Source organism: Puma concolor, chromosome D4, assembly GCF_028749965.1.
Source record: "Puma concolor isolate L17-30 chromosome D4, mPumCon1.1.hap2, whole genome shotgun sequence".
NCBI classification, from domain to species: Eukaryota; Metazoa; Chordata; class Mammalia; order Carnivora; family Felidae; genus Puma; species Puma concolor.
In genome coordinates this window covers 90,466,020-90,483,517 of record NC_141679.1, presented here as the reverse complement: position 1 = coordinate 90,483,517, position 17,498 = coordinate 90,466,020, and the positions used below count along the sequence as shown (strand labels likewise).

Sequence of the window (17,498 nt, the reverse complement as noted above, 5' to 3'; positions counted from 1 at the left end):
TGATGTCGAACCTGATGTGTCTATGCTGGAGCAGTTGATCGTCTGTGGGGTTTGTTTCCATTTTACCCAAGAATAGAGCACACTCCTACCCCCCAAATACTCATTCCAATCCCCGGAGGCCCAGAGGCTACTCCTAAAGACTGCAGATTCAGCCACCAATTACCATACAGTTGGCTTTTCCATTTTAAGGTTTTCCTAATGCTCGCCCAGAATACTGAGGGGTGCTTTAATTTCTTTCCCTGTAGTGCAGAATAATTTCCCATTCATCAGGCTGAAAGTTTACAGCTTCCAGAAGGCTCCTTTTTGAATATCACAGCCAGTAAAAAATTGGTAGCCATGCCTGCCTCTGCAGCAAATAAGCTGAAGCTAATAAATATTCACTTGGATCCGTCCTGGTTCCCTGAAATGAATTTCTGAAATCTTCCTGGCCCTGAGGAAAGGCAGGGCACTGACTCCAGAACACTCACTTCAGTGGCTTTCTTTGGCATAGATCTAGCAGAAAATCAAGTTACAAACTGCCTGCTGTGCCTTTGCAGCAACGCGGGGACCCATTGTCGTCGGATCCCCTTCTTACCCGTGTGCACCTGTTACATAGGCTGTATCGCCTGACATCCTTCGTTCCCAGATGGTTGGAGCTATTCCCTAGGGTCCTGAATAATATATTTAAACCACCTTCCGAAAAGAGCAGCGTGCTCACTTTGAATGAGCATGGTGTGTTTTGAGAAGCCACAATTAGGCTGGAGAGTCCACCTCTTAATTAAACTTGTGCGTATTTCTCCCTGGATAATTTCTCCATTAAAACAGTCTGCAGATACCGAAGAGTTTTTTTTTTTTAATTGTCTCTTTTAAATAAAAACTAGAACTTTTTGGTTTCTGTGCAGCTTCTTCCTTGTCTGTCTTTCCACGGCCCTGTGTTTATGTCTTAGTCTGCCTACGTCTGATGGGAACAGGCAGGCAGGAGGGATAAACCGTGGAGAACCTCGGAAGAAACATCTGTGGGCTTCAAATGGAAGGAGAGCGGCCTCAGTTCCAAGTAGAGACACTGATGCTTTTCTCCCTAAAATGTAGATTTAGAATCTTTGGCATCTCCCTGTCGTCTTGGCAGTGATTTGGTAGAGCTAAGAGCTACAAAAAAAAAAAAAAAAAAAAAAAAAATCATTCTTATTCGTTCTGCCCTCTCTGAATAATCTTTAAGTGCAGCATTTTAAAGCCCTGGGCTACACTGTGGCCCTGAGAACCCAGCAGGGACCTGACTTCCCCTAGGCACGACCGGCTGGCCGGCCGCTTTTCTTCCCCACAATGGACAGTGTGGGGAATTCATTTCATAGAGTTCTTCTGAGGTTTCCTTCGGAGTTACCTGGAGGTAACATGTCACTTTTCCCCCTACAAATTGCTAACCTGCCAAATTAAAATTCTAATGCCTAAAGATTTTTTTTTTTTTTTTTAAATTTTTTTTCAACGTTTATTTATTTTTGGGACAGAGAGAGACAGAGCATGAACGGGGAAGGGGCAGAGAGAGAGGGAGACACAGAATCGGAAACAGGCTCCAGGCTCTGAGCCATCAGCCCAGAGCCCGACGCGGGGCTGGAACTCACGGACCGCGAGATCGTGACCTGGCTGAAGTCGGACGCTTAACCGATTGCGCCACCCAGGCGCCCCTAAAGATTTTTTTTTTTTAATCAAGTGGTTTAAGTGGAGGTGGGGGGTGGGCAGGGGACAGTGACTGAACATTGATATCCCCTTTCTGGAGAGCAGCTGAGCCAGAGTAGAAGGAACAGGGTCAGTTAGGGGCGTCTGTGGAAACCGGGAAGGAGCTGGTAACAGCAGAGGGAATGAGGAGGGGTGGGCCAATTCGAGTGAACGTTCAGGCGGTGTTCTTCCAGTCCTTTTCCTGGGCTTGGATCCGCTAAGCCTGCCCTCTCCAGCAGGAGCCACGCAGGGGGTCAAAGGGCTTCCTTAGAATCCTCTCCGCCTCCTCCTTGGCCTGAAAGTTCTCAAACACAGCGAAGTTTACACGAAACTAATTCTGAACAGGAAGAAGCCGGGGAGAACCGAATGCATGCCAGCTCACAGACTACCTTTTGATTTCCAAGGACCATTTTCGGAAAAGCAGGTTTTGGTGTTTTCCTCAGAACAAAACAAAACCCTGAAGTGGTCCAGCCAAGCAAAACACTCCACTCCCTGTCTTCTTAGAGGAATCGTCCCATCTGATTGCTTCTCTTGTTCCCAGGTGCTCCAAAATCAATAACACAACCTATAGGCCATGCAGTCATATCTCAGGCTTCTACCTTGACCACTGGCCAACCCCAAAGGCAGGTTCCAAGAGGCCCATTGACCAGCTGTTTCAATTTGTTCAGCTCTTGAACTCCTATGTTAGAGTTGGAGGGGGACATACCCAGGGGACATACTGACAGCCCGTCTTTTAATCTGCACTATCCTTGAGCCAGCACTGTGTTGGGGGTCATTGTATTTTTGCTATACTTCATTTGTTCTAAACTCATGAAACAATGAGAATGCATTGACTTGATTCATCATAACGAAACTGTAAAACAAAAATCCTTCTGATTAGAATAAACCACCGAAGTGCCCTGTGCACGATCAGGTAGAGCCAGAGGAGGACTGGCCTGGGCTTACTCCAAGCCCCAGCCGGGATCTCCTGCTCCCTCGTTTGTGAAGGAGGGGTGTGCAAGATCAAGGGTCCCTGGCCTGACCGGCCACCACAGTTGTGTCACCGTTTGGGAAGCAAAGCTAAAACAGACAAACAAATGAACAGATTCTCAGGCCCACTTGTAAAACTGCTAATTCAGACACTCCTGGGGAGGAACCAAGGAATCTGTACATCAAAAACAAAAAACAAAAACAACAAAAACAAAAACAGCCCCGCAGCTTCTGACCAGCCAAGCTTGAGCACCACAGGGGGAGACCATCCATAAGGAAGCCCCTCCACATTACCACAGGCAATCAGATGGCTCCGAACCATTGTCTCATTCTGGAAAGTAAGGTTGCTAGTGGGACCAGCCACACTGGCTTATTCCAGGGATTAAGTGAGAGTGCATATGGAGGGCCCAGGGTGGTGCTTGGCATGGAACAGGTCCTCTCAGCAGCTGGAAGCTGCTAGCTTTCCTCCACTCGGCAAAGACCTACTGATGTCTATGACATGCTAGGTCCCACATCAGGACAACATGAGCAAAAGAACGTTCCAGGCTGGGGCGCCTGGGTAGCTCATTCGATTGAGCGTCCGACTCTTGATTTCAGCTCAAGTCATGACCTCACAGTTGATTGGATCGAGCCCCACATTGGGCTCTGTGCTGACAGCTCAGAGCCGGCTTGGGATTCTCTCTCTCTCTTTCTCTCTCTCTCTCTCTCTCCCTCTCTCTCTGCTCCTCCCCTGCTCTCCCTCTCTCTCTTAAATAAACTTAAAAAAAAGTTCCAGACAGTTTTAAGCATAATGAAAATTTCAAATTTTTAAAAAGACAAAGAGAATCAAGATAGCACATGTGGAAATAATATCTTAGACATGGTAACTGGCATATGACTCTCTAATAAGGTGACATTTGAGCTGCAGAGAGCTACGAGGAGCCATGTGAGGATTTCAGGCAAAGGGTACAGCAAGTGTAAAGGTCCTGAGGCAGGATTGACATTGGCATTCAAGAGAACCGTGGTAGGAGTCCAGGTTAGAAGAGTGAGCCAGAAGCTCAGCTCATGTGGCCTTGGATGCAGCAGGTGACTCCAACTGACTTCTCTGTGTCCCTTCTGTTGGCTTCCTTAAATCACTGACAGGCTGAGAAAGAAGAAAGTCAAGCAGGACATTTGAGATGCCTGTGCAATGCCATGGTTCTGTTATTCCGTAATCACGTTTATTATTTCAAGCTGACAGGTATAGCAGGGGTTACAGCGTCATCTCTTGAAGTCCAAAATTCTAAAAGCGATGCTGATGATGCTTTTCTCTCTTTCCCCCCCAGCTTGATATATGGTCCAAATCCAACTATCAAGTTTTCCAGAAGGTAAGCTTTATTTTTTGCTTCTTACTCATGAGGCAGTAAGAGAAATGTGAATGCTTTAAAGTATAAACATTGGTCTTAAGTTAGAGGGTTGTTTTGTGTGTGTGTGTGTGTTTAACGAAAAAAGCCAGACACAAAAGGTTGCTCACGATACGATTCCACTTATATGACATTCTAGAAAAGAGAAAACCTTAGGGACAGAAATCAGACCAGTGGTTTCCAGGGGCTAGGAGTAAGGGCAAGAGATTGTCCCCAAAGGGGCAAGAGGAGATGTGTTAGGGTGATGGAAATATTCTGGATCTTAATTGTGGTGGTGATTGCACACTATTATGTTTCCAAACTCCTGGAACCATATACCTACCCTAGAGGAAGACCTGCGTTTTCCTTACTATACAGGGGACACCCCAGTCCTTCCCTCCTGTGTTTGTCTCCAGTGAGTCGCCTTTACTGGGCACATAAAACACTTCACCTCTGCCTCTTCTGGTCACCAGATGTGTGGGGGTTTGCCCCACAATAACAGGCAAGTCCCGGACCCCAGCTGGGTGTCCTACAGCTTAGCTCAGTCTGACACTGTGTACCCGGAGACACCGCAGTGACAAGTTCGGGTTCTTACCCGTGCTTCTGTGCTACCAGCCGTAGATTAGAGGTTCCCCGGCGCCCATCTGTTAATTCGCCAGAGCAGCTCGCACAACTCAGGGACATGCCTGCTTAACTCCTCCCAGTTTATTAAAGGACCCGAGAAAGGATACAAGTGAACAGGCAGATGAAGAGGCACACAGGGCAAGGTCTGGGAGGGTCTCAAGCACAGACGCTTCTGTCCCTGTGGAGTGGGGGCACATCACCCTTCTGGGGTTGTGTTGGCCAGTCTGGAAGCGCCCCGAGCCCTGTACTACTGGGATTTTAAGATTTTCTTTTCTTTTCTTTTCTTTTCTTTTCTTTTCTTTTCTTTTCTTTCTTTCTTTCTTTCTTTCTTTTTTAATTTTTTAATGTTTATTTATTTTTGAGACAGAGGGAGACAGAGCACGAGTGGGGGAGGGGCAGAGAGAGAGGGAGACACAGAATCTGAAACAGGCTCCAGGCTCCGAGCTGTCAGCACAGAGCCTGATGCGGGGCTCGAACCCACGAACCGTGAGATCGTGACCTGAGCCGAAGTCGGATGCTTAACCGACTGAGCCACCCAGGCGCCCCAAGATTTTATTTTTAAGTAATCTCTACACCCAGCGTGGGGCTCGAACTCACAGCTCTTGAGATCAAGAGTCCACCAACTGACCCAGCCCAGCGCCCCTGTGCTGCTGGGAGTTCATGGAGGCCCCCTCACGCAGACATACTTGATAATTAACTCTGTTTCCAGCCCCACTCCCTTTCTCTCGAGGATGGGGGATGGGATGAAAAATTCTAAGCCTCTAATTACTCTGATCATGGCTTGGTCTTTCTGGTGACCAGCCCCCATCCAGGTGCCCACCCATGGTCCCCTCATTAGAACGAGAGATACCCCTAGCACTCTGTCGCTTAGGGTTTCAGGAGCTCTATGCCAGGAACCAGGGACGGAGATGAAAAAAATACATGTATTTTTTCCTGTTCTCTCACACCTACAAAGGGTGAGTTTTGCTGTACAGAAATCAGACCTTAAAAAAAAAAAGAAAGAAAAAAGAAAAACACAGGCTTTTGAGTTCCAAGCTAACCCAGTTTTTAAGCTCCGTTCCTCAGAGCCCTGTGGTCTACGCAGGTGCCTAGCACAGGCTGAGAGAGGCAGGCTGGCCCCGTCTTCACCCTACCCCCACCCCCACCTAACACCCTGGTGACTTCTTTTTCCAATGTCGGGCTTCCCCACGAAATGGTGTTTGGGAAATGTCGGAAGAAAGGCAATGTGACTACAGAAGATCTTCTCCCAGCTTCTGATGGTGGAAGGGGCCCTTCCCCGGAGCAGCTCAGCACCTGGGGCTTACGCGGGCTCCCCGCACCCCCCCACAGCGCCCCAGCCGGTTCCCCTGCGGGGTACCAGCTACTTTCCCCTGCCCTCAGCCATCCCCCGTCTCTGCTTTCATTCGGCAGTGGACATGATGGAGTTGGTTGCAATTTCCTCTGCTGCCTCATCCGGCTCAGCAACAGTTATTTATTGAGCCCCTTTTGCCATGTGCCAGGCACCTAGCGCAAGGTGCTAGGGATACAAGGGAAAACGAGACAGACGAGGAAGATGATGACTCTAGGTTGTTAATGAGGGCCCGAAATCCAGAACAGGAGGGGCCCCTCTCGTTGGGGCGGTGCCAGGAGGACTTTATGGGGCAAAACCTAACAGGACGGGCACCTCATGAGACGCGCCGGTCGTGCAGAGAGCCACGGGAGACGCTTGGCGGGCCACGGAAGCGGCAGCCCAGAAACCTGGTGTTGAGGAGCACGTTCTAAGAACCATCGAAGGCTGGGCCATCGGAGCGTGCAGTGGAGCAGAGAGGCAGAGCCCAGGCTGGGCAGGTGCCTCTAGGTCCTGCTGCAGAATTTGGATCTTATTCTCGATTCCATTGAAGGGATTGGTGCGGAGGAGGGACACGGTTTTGAAAGCTGAGCCCACGTCATTTCCACTTGAGTCATAGTTGCGTCCAAGGGATGCCAGGTAGCTTAGAGGGAGAGCACGGAGGTTTGTTTGTTTTTTTGTTTTTTTTGTAACGCAGGTGAAATTCACACAACATAAAATTAACACAGTTCTGTGATTTGTAGAACCTTTGTGGTGCTGTGGAACCCTCTGCTCCCAAAACCTTTTCATCACCCCAAAAGGAGACCCCGTCCCCGTTAAGCAGTGAGCTTAAGGCTTTTGTATCAAAGCAGCAAATGGACCAGCCCTCTAATGGTGCTTAATACATCACTCCACGTTGTTCCCTGGACCCTTGTACGTGAAAGGCTAAGATAGGACAGATGCCTAGGGCTAGGAGAGGGGTCTGAGACGCAACACCACACATTTAGGGAGCCTGTAAAAGCATTAAAGTTTCACGATCTTTTTTTTTTTTTTTTCTTTTTTAATGTTTTTTTGAGAGAGAGACAGTATGAGCAGGGGAGGGGCGGAGAGAGAGGGAGACACAGAATCCGAAGCAGGCCCCGGGCTCCGAGCTGTCAGCACAGAACCCTACCCGGGGCTCAAACCCATGAACCGTGAGATCATGACCTGAGCCGAAGTGAGACGCTTAACCGACTGAGCCACCCAGGCGCCCCTAAAGCTTCACGATCTTATCACAGTCAAATAGAACATGCAATCCTGGGTTGGATCGTGAAACAAAAAGAGGATGTTAATGAGAAAATGAGTTGTTAATGAGAAAATCAATAGTAAGTAACCAATGCTGGTTTCTTAGTTGTGCCAAGGGTACCCGGTCGTGAAGGATATTAACGGGGAAACTGGGCGAGGGGTACGTGGGAGCTGCGTGCACCATCGTTGCAACTTTTCTAGTCCAAAATTGAGTTTATTTTAAAAAGAAAATGATGGTCTTGACTCCTCTAACACTCCTTTACCCAGCTGAGCTAGCTAGAAGGAAAATGGAGAAAAGAGCCGCCGACTCTCGGCCCAGAGCCTGCAGGAAAATGTGTGTGGTCACGGGCAGGCTGCTGCACGTGAGTCGTAGCGTCCTTATCTAAGCGACCATACCTGCGGCACGTACTTGTTGAGCATGCGTAAGGTCTCAGCCTTGCGTGCCGACTTTATCCAGGCTGACTGCCTTCGTCAGTTTTCCCCCAGCAGCTGTGGAAAAGCATTCTAAAGAGAAAGGACAGCCGTCATTATCTTGCACTGTGTGTCGCTTCGATAGTGAGGAGCATTAAAGTGGTTTTGTTTTTTTAACCTGCTTCCTCTTGGTGTCCCTCTGTGGTATTGCGATGAGCTCCCTTCCCCGGGCTCCGCACAGGCAGGCGGTGGCTTCGGGGAGCCATGAGCATTGCAGACCATAACCTGGCCTTTTGACAATGGTCCAATTTCCATACAAATACCCCGTGTGACAAGGGCTTGCACATGCTTGCCTCTGCATATATATATGTGTGTGTGCGTGTGTGTGTGTGTGTGTATTTTAATGTTCTGTGTAGTATTAAGTATTTTTGAATGCGAGCGTAAAGTTTATTAGGAAGTTGTAAAATGTGTGAGACACGGATTTGGTCAGGCATAGATGTGGAGAGACAGTGCTATATTTTTATTCTACCTCCCCTAAAAATAACCCGCCAAGCACTCTTTGTATTTGTTTAAAACCACAAACACACACAGAAGCAGTGTTTAAAATTTGATATTAGTCTAGCCAGAGACGTGGAGCAGCCCCCCCCCCCCCCCACCCCAGTTCCTCCCTCGTAGTTTATGTAACGCATCTGAAGCAGGAGAAGCGGACGCATTTGTAGGGATGGGGGTTTTACCTCAACTGCTGATCGGCGCGTCGTATGTGGGCAGAGCCCTTTGTGACGCTCCTTGTCATCCGTACCTTCGACTGTTGTTACCTAAATGGACTTGACCTCTGATACTGACCTGTACTCAATTAACGAGCTGTAATTTGGGGATAGGTGATGGTACCCTCTGATTACAGGGAGTGAAGAGTCCTTTTCCTGTTCCAGGGGCAGGTAAGGGTTTGCGGGTTAAAGAGTCCTCTGGCTTCCCGACTAAAACATTGTCTGTTTGCTGTCAGTGTAAGGAAGATACTGGAAAATAGTATAGAATTAAGTTCAATCTTTTATCAGGGAAGCTTTTAACTAATCATCATCACATGGAAAGGGTTTGAGGTCTTGTTCAAAAAGTCCTGTGTTTGCGTTAGACGCTGGTGGGGAGGATGGGGACACATAGTGTGGCCTCGCTCACGAAGGGGCAGGACGGTACCTTGCTTATTTTTCTGTGTGAGTCTCAGGCAGCGTTGGGGGACAGGGGACACACCGCACGATAGAGCAAAGCTGGGGCCACTTTGCTGCGGGTTCTGAGGATCTGGTGCGATTTATTGGATGCTATTTGGCATTTCAGACTCAGAATGCCAACAGAGAAGAGTTAGGGGGCAACACTTCTAAACTCTCCCTTTTAGTCTCCGCTTTGTCTCAGAATCCTATTTGCTGCTTGTCCACCCACTTAGATTTCGGGCGTCCCCGATCGACATTACTGGTAGCAGTCCCCAGAAAGCAACTGACAGTGCCGCGGAAAACATCCCCTCCTGCCTGGCGTCGGCCCTCTGACACCCACGCAGGCGGACCAGGCAGGGGAGGGCTAGTTATCCCCACTGTCCGGAAAGGCCGGACCCGAATCAGGAGCAGAGTGCATTTTCAGACGACAGTGACACGGTCAAGGAGCATCCTTGGTCATCGGTAAGAGGGGCTCTCCCTGGCAGAAAACAGTGCCCGTGGTGACAGGTGCCGCAGCTGTGTGCCGCCGGCCCCGGCCTCCTCGAACGGCGGGAGGCACCCTCTCCCAGCATTGCTGTGCCGCAGAGCGCCAGGACTTCCTTCGCCACGTGGTGGCAGTTACCGCGGATTGTGTATTTCCCTGCCCGCAAGCAGCCACGGCGGCCGCAGAGAGAGGCGTGCTGGGAAGGTGGGACCCCTCCCGGGTCTTGCCCTCGATGTGACAAAGCAAGGTGGTGGGAGGGGGGCTGCTTCACAGAGCCGCGCGGAGCTCACACTTGCCTTTTTATTCCCGGAAGATAATGTCAGGAGCTAAGAGAATAGAAGCACACGCCTGTCAAATCCTCCTCAGGCCGCGTGCGCGGGACTCCCTGGGTCAAAGACAGGCACACGAGGTCCTGTCGCAAGTCCCCCCACGTGAATCGAAATGTGGCCTGCCTTTTGTCTGCAGCGGGGACTGTCAGTAGGCCCTTTCCCTCTTCCTCATTAGACCCCTTCCCCCGGCGGAGGGCTGGGGACAGCGTGCTGTGGGGCCACGGCTGCCGACAGGCTCCTGTCATTTCCTGCGGTGCCCCGGAGGCTCTGTGCGCTTCGTCCTAGGGCGAAGAGGCTTTTTATAGCCGGCCCATCTCCAGCAGAGCAGACTCGGAGAATGGGACTTAGGAATGGGGGGCCGTCTGAAAGGGCAGAAGCACAAAGAGCCAGGAAGGGTTTCAGGCGTGTTCGTATTTTCCTGACATTTAAACTCTGCAGGGGCAGCCACCGTTTTGATCTTTAGCCTCCTCGTTTCAAAACCGTGTGCGTTTTCATCCCGGCACTTAGGAGGAGTGCGAGCAAATCTGCGGCTACTTCCTGCGTTAAGTCCCGGCGGGGAGGCTGAGAGGTGGGGGCGCGTGTGCAGCCGAGACGGGCAGGTGGGGACGGGAGAGATCGTACCACGGGGGCTGGCGCATCCTTCGCGACGTTTCCAGTCGCAGGGAAGCACAGAAGCCGTAGCCCGCGGATGCCCAGCTCGGAGTCCACAGTCATCGTTCCAGAGGCTTCAGAGGAAAGCGCGGCCCTCCCCGGGCCGTGCGGTCGCAGAACGAACTGCGGCATTTGGCACCGGGTTCCTGTGCCTCCCGCTGCTGCCTCGTGTGCCCTGGCGCTCCCAGAAAGATAAAACGAGGTGCGAGGGCCAGCGGGCCAACCCCAGACCAGGGGCGGTGCCAGAGGAAGGCCTGCGGGGGCCTAGACCGGGCCATCGACTCGCTTCAGGGAAGGAGCGGTGGCAGACAATTCCAGGGTCGTCCCCGAGGGCAGCCTTTCCCGAGCCGAGAGCTGGGCTGTATTGAGCGGGTTGGATAAGCAGAAGGAAGACGGGAGTGGATGTTGTGGCGCGCCAGCCCGAGGGGCCCTGGGCGCTGAGAGTGGCGGGGACGGATCATCACTGTCCGCCCGCTGCTTGAGTACTGCTTCGTCACCGCCTTTTCTTGTAAGGGGCACGTGCGAGTATCCACAGAACAGATTTGATCATTCATTTCCCCCTCGCGATAGCCCGACACCGTCCTCCACAAGGCGCCCTCCGCCACCGCCGAGCGTGGTAATGCCCGAGAGCCTTGTTCGGGTACTTACTATTACACCGTTCCACGGTCGGGGTGGAGGGGGAGGGCACGGCCCACCCTGCTGGAGGCGGTTCTCGGCTCTCTGCCGTTAGAGGAGGCAGGGAGTCGGCCTCATCTCTGTAGCCGGCTTCTTCCTGACGGGTGGCCCGAGGCTCCGTGCGCTCCAGGCCAGAATCCGGCAAGCGCTTCCGGGAAGCCTGGCCCCCCAGCATCTCCCAGCCCTGTTCCCACGGGCCACCAGGCTGCCTCGCGCCCCCCCCCCCCCCCGCCCCCCGCCCAGTCTCGGGCCCCGGTCAGCATTCCCCGCAGTGACCCTTCCAGAGACTGGCAGTCCGGCACAGTGACTGAGAGCCGTTCTGCCAGGTGACCGCTACTCCCTCTGTGGCCCGACTTGCCTCAGTTTCCCCGTGTGTAAGATGGAGATCAGACGAATACTCGCCTCAGAGAAGTGGTGGGAGGTGGAGTCGACAGGCATGGAGTGCACGGGGCGCCTCCGGTCCGTGGCTCCCCCGACTTCCCTCGGGTGCTCGCCCGCAGTGACCGCTCTCCTCTCCTAGGGGAGCTCTCCTCCCCCGGCCCATCTCCCGCCTCACTGACCCCTCCTCGCGTCTCCTCTTGTCTTCACTGTCACCTCTTCGCAGTCTCTTCACTGTGGACACAGTAGAGAAGACTCAGGCTCTGGGGTCAGCCGGGCCGGATGTGCAACCGGCTCCCCCCACGTGGACTCGCCAGCTGGGACTCAGCGTCTCCACGCTTCAGGTCCCGGGGCCGTTACAAGGGGAAATAATACGGGCGCCTGGGGGGCTCAGTCGGTGAAGCGTCCGACTTCGGCTCAGGTCGTGATCTCATGGTCTGTGAGTTTGAGCCCCGCGTCGGGCTCTGTGCTGACAGCTCGGACGGAGCCCGGAGCTGCTTCAGATTCTGTGTCTCCTTCTCTCTCTGCCCTTCCCCTGCTTGCGCCCTCTCTCTCTCAAGAATAAATAAACATTTAAAAATATTTTAAAAAAAGGAAAAAAGAACCTACTTTGTGGGGTCCATATCGTGAGGATTCTGCATGATGATAAAGCTTAAGAAGTGCTTGGCACTGTGGCTGCCCAGAGGAAGTGCTCAGTGAGTGATGGCTGCTGTTACCCTATGGGGAAGGGACGCGGAACTCAGAATCCATGGCCAAATATATACATACAGCCCGCTTGACGTTACGTGTTCTTAGTGAGGTAATCCAAAGACCAGCTGCCACAACAACCCACATGCTCCCACCAAAGCGACAGCCATCTTCAGTTCCGTCCGGGCATATGACCGCCCCACCCGGGCACAAAGTGAGCCGTACCCAAAATTACCACCGCCCAGCAGTGCCTCTTGGGCAGCCGTGACGTGCTGGCATAGAATCATGGTCCCAGGACCTGAAACGTTCCCCCGTGTCCTGAGAGGCCCAGGGGCACCTCTGGTGATCCCCAGAAGGCGCCCGAGAGGAATGTGTTCCGCCCTGACGCCCCATCTCCCCCACCCAGCAGGACCTGGGCAGAAGGCAGCCAGCATCAGGGCGGCGGGGCTCTCTCCCAGCTCTGCAGACTCTGTTCTTTTCCCTGCGGTTGCCTCGGTTTTCATAGGGAAGTAGGTGGTATTGTCTGGGTTTTCTTGGGAGCCCAGATGTCTTTGGATGTGTTTCTCTAACTGCAAGGCTGTTCCTGCAGAAAATAACATCACACCAAGTGGGTACAGAACAGTTCAGGTGTCTTTGGGCTTGGACTCTCCTGGCAGCCAGCAACAGAATCTGGCATTTTACCATCTGGAAAGCATGGAACTGGTTTTTGTTCATCTAAATGAAGAGCTTTAATTCCTTAATCCTGGGAAATGTCAAGGACCTTTTGTGTGCAGCTCCTCGCAGCCCTGCACGAGGCCTGTGGCAGAAGCTTGAGGCTGGTCAGCACTCTGGAGAGTTCCCTCGTGGCCACCCTGGGCTTTCCCGTTCACCCAGGCCCTCCTCCCAGCAGCGCCCCGCGACCTCTGCCTTTCCCACTCCCACACCTCCACTCTGCTCCCCGAATGCCACTGGCCAAAAATAAATCAATAGAATCTCGCCTACGTTGTCTGTCATTCACTCAGGGTCCTACCAGGTGAGTGGCACCAGCACGGAGCCCCCTTTTTGAGCATTCTCCTCTCTGTAGATGCCCCGAGCTAGGCCCACGGAGGCCACACGAGGCCAGCATGACCTCATCCTCACGGAGAACACAGCCTGGGGCCAGGCAGGGCTCCTGCTTACAGGTCAGGCAAGTGCAGGGCTGGGGTGTCCACAGATGCTGCTGAGGGTTACGGGCAAAGGGACAGAAGGGCCAGGAAAATAGGTTTGGGAGGAGTCAGAGTGGCCAGCAGTGACGGAGTATGTCATGAGGCCGAGGGACGCATGGCTGGGACCTCCAGGTCATCCGGGCCCTCAGGCGCCACATCACGGTGTTTCCAAGTCCCCCGTGGTGGGTGGGTGGGTGGGTGGGTGTGTGTGTGTGTGTGTGTGTGTGTGTGTGTGTGTGTGTGTGTGTGTGGTTTGTTGTCGTTTGCCTCCGGAAGCCGTCAGCAACCCGCACTCAGGTCCAGGGGGTTGAGGGGCTTCCCTTCAGGGTGTCCGTGGCATCTTGGCTGCAACTTGAAAGAGATCGGGGCAAAACCCCCAAACCAAACAAAACTCCTTTATGGAAGCGCTGGTAGGTGCCACGGGCTGTGGTCAATACTTGATAGACAAGGTCTCACCCTTCTCAGACCGAGCTGCGTCTCAAAACTGTGGCCACTTTTCAAGCAAGAGGGAGCAGCCGCGTCCGTGTTGACCTGTCTAGTTCCCACGCGGGCAACCCTGCCTCTGCTCTCCCACCCCCCTCCTTCCACCCCCCGGCGGCACTGCCAGGCTCCGGGGACAGCGAGAAGCCCTTCAAAGCCCATGCAGATGGCCCCTTCATCGGCAGAGAGGGAAGAATCGATCTTGTCTAAGTAATCCCCGGTCCCCCCGGACTGCGATGCTCTCTCCTCGGGCCTCTGGGCCTGACGATCCCGCGGCATACAGATCCAGGGTGCGGATTAGAGACTCGGGGCACGTAATAAAATGAAACCGCCAGCTTCCGCTCTACTGGACTTTTATCCCAGCTTTAGAGGCTTGTCCCTGCTCCGGCCCCGTCGCCCCCACCCCCAGCACTTTCAAGACTGACCTCATAGCATTCCCATTTGGAAATAATGATGGCTTCTCTTTTCACGGAATGAGCACTTCGGGGCCGTTTAAAATATTCTTCATAAAGCCTGTGCCCCTCCTCGGAGCAGCGTGGCCGGCAGGGATCGCTGTCTCGTTGAACGTTTAACACACGGCGTTCCCGTCTTTGACTCCTTGGACCCACAAAGAATGTTCTCATTCTGAGAGGTTGCTGGGGCCCCTCTCCTTAAGGGTGGGTCTGTCCTTGGCAGAGCTCTGAGTGGAGACCCCGACGTCCTGGGCTGCTCTCTTTGCGCATTAAAGTACATCCAGTGAACAGAAGTGTGTTTTTTTCCTTTGGGTTGCAGCGTGTTACAACCAAGTAGCAAATACCTCGTCTGTGCTGCACAGCTCTTGGAGGCCATCACCGTGCGAGGAGGCTGCCGGCACCGAGAGCAGTCTGTGCGGACGGTCTCCCGGGATCCGAGCTGGGCTCCCCCGGCTCTTCGTGACCGTCCCAGAAGTCGAGGACCGCGCGGGGAGGCGGAGGGCGCGTTCCTGGAGGGGGGTGGGGGCAGACCAGCTCGTCCTTTTTAAAAGAACAAAGGGCTTCAGTGTCACTGCTGGTTGGCCTGAGGGTGGAGCTCAGCACAGGGGTACCCTCGGGGCGTGCAGTCAGGCCCTGCAGCTGCGTCCACTGAAAAGCTCGACCTCCGGTGCCGGGGATCCCAGCCTCGTGTTCCTTTCCCAGGGCCAGCGGGGAGAGCGATGCGGCCAAGGTCACCCGGATAATTAGTGGTGAATCCGGGACTGAACTCCGGTCTCCTGACAGTTCCACATCACCTTTCCCGGCACGCCGCCTCTGGTCATGTTACTGTCGGCCAGAGACCGCGTGGTCCCTTCAGAGTTTGGGAAAGCAGGTATTGGCTGGAGGGAAGCCAGAATCTGGGGCTCCACCTTGCCTCTCTTTTAAATAAGCAACTTCTGGACACTTGGGTGCTGAACTGGCCCTGTGAACCTTGCGGGACATGCTCAGCTCTCCTGGCTTGGCAGTGGCGGCCTCAGGCTGTGGGCTCTGTGCTGACAGATGCCTCGCTCGGTGCTCTCCGTCGGTCGCATTAGCAAGAGCGGCACTAACTGCCAGAGCCCAGGTGCGGGCTCAGCTCCCACCGGCTGGTGGGACGCAAGCGGTCCGTTCACCTGTGGTCCCTAATGCTGCTGACAGTCACTTTGGGGAGCTTTTTAACCACACACATCCTGGCCCCCAGCCTGGACTACCTTCTAGAAGCTGAGGGATGGTGCCTGGCGCCCCGTCACCTCTGCCGCCCTGCGGCCTCCCCACTCCGGCCCGGAAGCCTCGGCAGGGTGAAGCCTACGACCTTGGCAAGCTCAAGAAGCCCCGAGGGCGATTCCTGGGCCACCAAGCAAGTCCCTGACTTACGCTGGCTCCGCTTACGATTTTTTGACCTTACGACGGTGCAGAAGCGACACACATTCAGCAGAAAGGACACTTCACATTTTGAATTGGATTTTTCCTCCCGCTAGCGGTGAGCGGTCTGATGCTGTCTCGTGACGCTGGCCAACATCTACAGCTCCAGTCAGCCCTGCCGTCACCAGGGCGACCCCCCCCCCCCCACCGACGACTACTCCGCTGGTCACTTTTGGTACTGTCTTCAGTACGTTGCACGCAATATCCAGCACTTTATTACAGAACAGGCTTCGTGTCGGACGGCTCTGCCCAGCTGTAGGCTTGCACACATGCCGGGAGCACATGTAAAGTAGGCCAGGCTAAGCTGTGACGTTCGGTAGGTTGAGTGTATTAAATGCGTTTTCAACTTAGGGTGGTTTTATCGGAACATAAGCCCGTCGTAAGTCGGGGAAGATCTGTACGACAGACTCTCACTTTAGGGTAACTGCTGAGGAGTGATAGTATGTTGAGAGTTTTTGCCCCCTTCCTGTGTCCCGCTGACCCTTACACTTGTCACCGCTCTGTCCTTGGTTCTTCCTCTACAGATCAGAGACCAGAGCCTTTCTGGTCACCGTGAAACCTGGGCTCTGCAGGGCGACGTTAAGCAGAAAGTAGCCTTGCGGGAACCCCCCCCCCCCATTCTCTTTGCCCCACAGCTGGCCAGAGGCCACCAGTGGGAAAGAGGATGTGGGCTTTCTGTGCCAAAATCGACGTGGTGCCATAGGACCTCCCCCACTCGTTAGCACTGTGCTTTTGATTGCCCTTGATGAATGCGTGCGCACACTGACCGAATGCCGCTGGCTGCTGTTTGCCCCATTTCCCCTTCCCCCCTTCATTCCGAGCGTCAGGGAGACTCCTCCGGCCCAGAGACTTCCTGAGGGCCCACCCGTGTCGGGCTCTTTTGGGCTGGGCGCCTGGGATGTGGCAGCAAGCAAAAGGGACAGGGAGAGAGAGTCGTGTGAGCGACAAGCACTGGGGCGGAAGAGACTGGCATGGAGTCCTGCCCCCCCCCCAGGAGTCCTGGGGGCCATTCCCTCCTAGGGAGGCGGTGACCAGGCTGTGCCACCGCCGTCTGGAGCCACTTGGCTGGGCCTGTCACCCCGCCTCCCTGCGACTGCTTCCTGTCTTGGGAACGGGCGGTCTCATCACGGCGCCCTCCTGAGGTGATTGTAGGGATGAAGCCGGGGGGGGGGGGGGTGGGCGGGGAGGGAGGGGAAGGCTCACGGTCGGTGGGTGCTGTTTGTCAGGCGCCGTCCCAGTGCTTCCCTGGCACTGGCTCACGCAGTCCGTGCCCGAGGTCACGCGGCCCCTGAGTAGCAGACAAGACCCAGACCCGTGCGGGCCGGCTCCCGGGCCCCAACCCCTTCCCGGCTGTGCAGTGCGCATCACCTCGTGCAGGGCCTTGGCCGTCACTGCAGGCAGCGCTGCCGTGGCTTCGGCCGACCTAACTCGTGACTTCCCGAGCACCCCTCGCTCTCGGGTTCCGGAGTGCAGACGTCAGAAAGGCTCACACACAATATGGGAGAGGAGCCTTGGGAGACTTGTTTTGACTGGCATCTCCTTCACCAGTGTGACTGGCAGCTGTTTCAAGGGCTCTTGAAAGATTCCTTTCTCCCTCCGAGCTTAGTTCCCTGACAGTCTGGGGGCACAAAGACCTTCACCTGTTTGAGCTGGGGACACAATTTCGGTAAGCCCTGGTTGGCGGAGGAGGACGACGCCGAGAGAGGGATAAGGCCCCCCGGGGCTGCGATGGGCACGTCACTCTCAGAGAGGCTCCCCGGCAGTGCTTCCTTCGGGATAGAGAGGGAAGCACTCCCCAGCCTGAGCCAGAACAGTTTGCTCTGCCTGGAGGCGATAAGGGACACCTCCTGGCCAAGCCAGGCTGTCTACTCACTGGTTTGGGGCAGCTTTTTTGT

At 54.2% G+C, this 17,498-nt stretch overlaps 1 protein-coding gene across 6 annotated transcripts in view; it reads left to right on the top strand.

Annotated features, from left to right (window-relative positions):
• The window catches only part of MED27 (mediator complex subunit 27), a 239,800-nt gene that overhangs the window by 175,309 nt on the left and 46,993 nt on the right, over window positions 1-17,498 (top strand). For all 6 annotated transcript variants that reach the window (XM_086684348.1, XM_086684344.1, XM_086684350.1 and 3 more), the window contains one exon: window positions 3,963-4,004. In XM_086684348.1, the coding sequence (XP_086540474.1) occupies window positions 3,963-4,004 (42 nt within the window). The remainder of the gene's footprint in view (window positions 1-3,962; window positions 4,005-17,498) is intronic.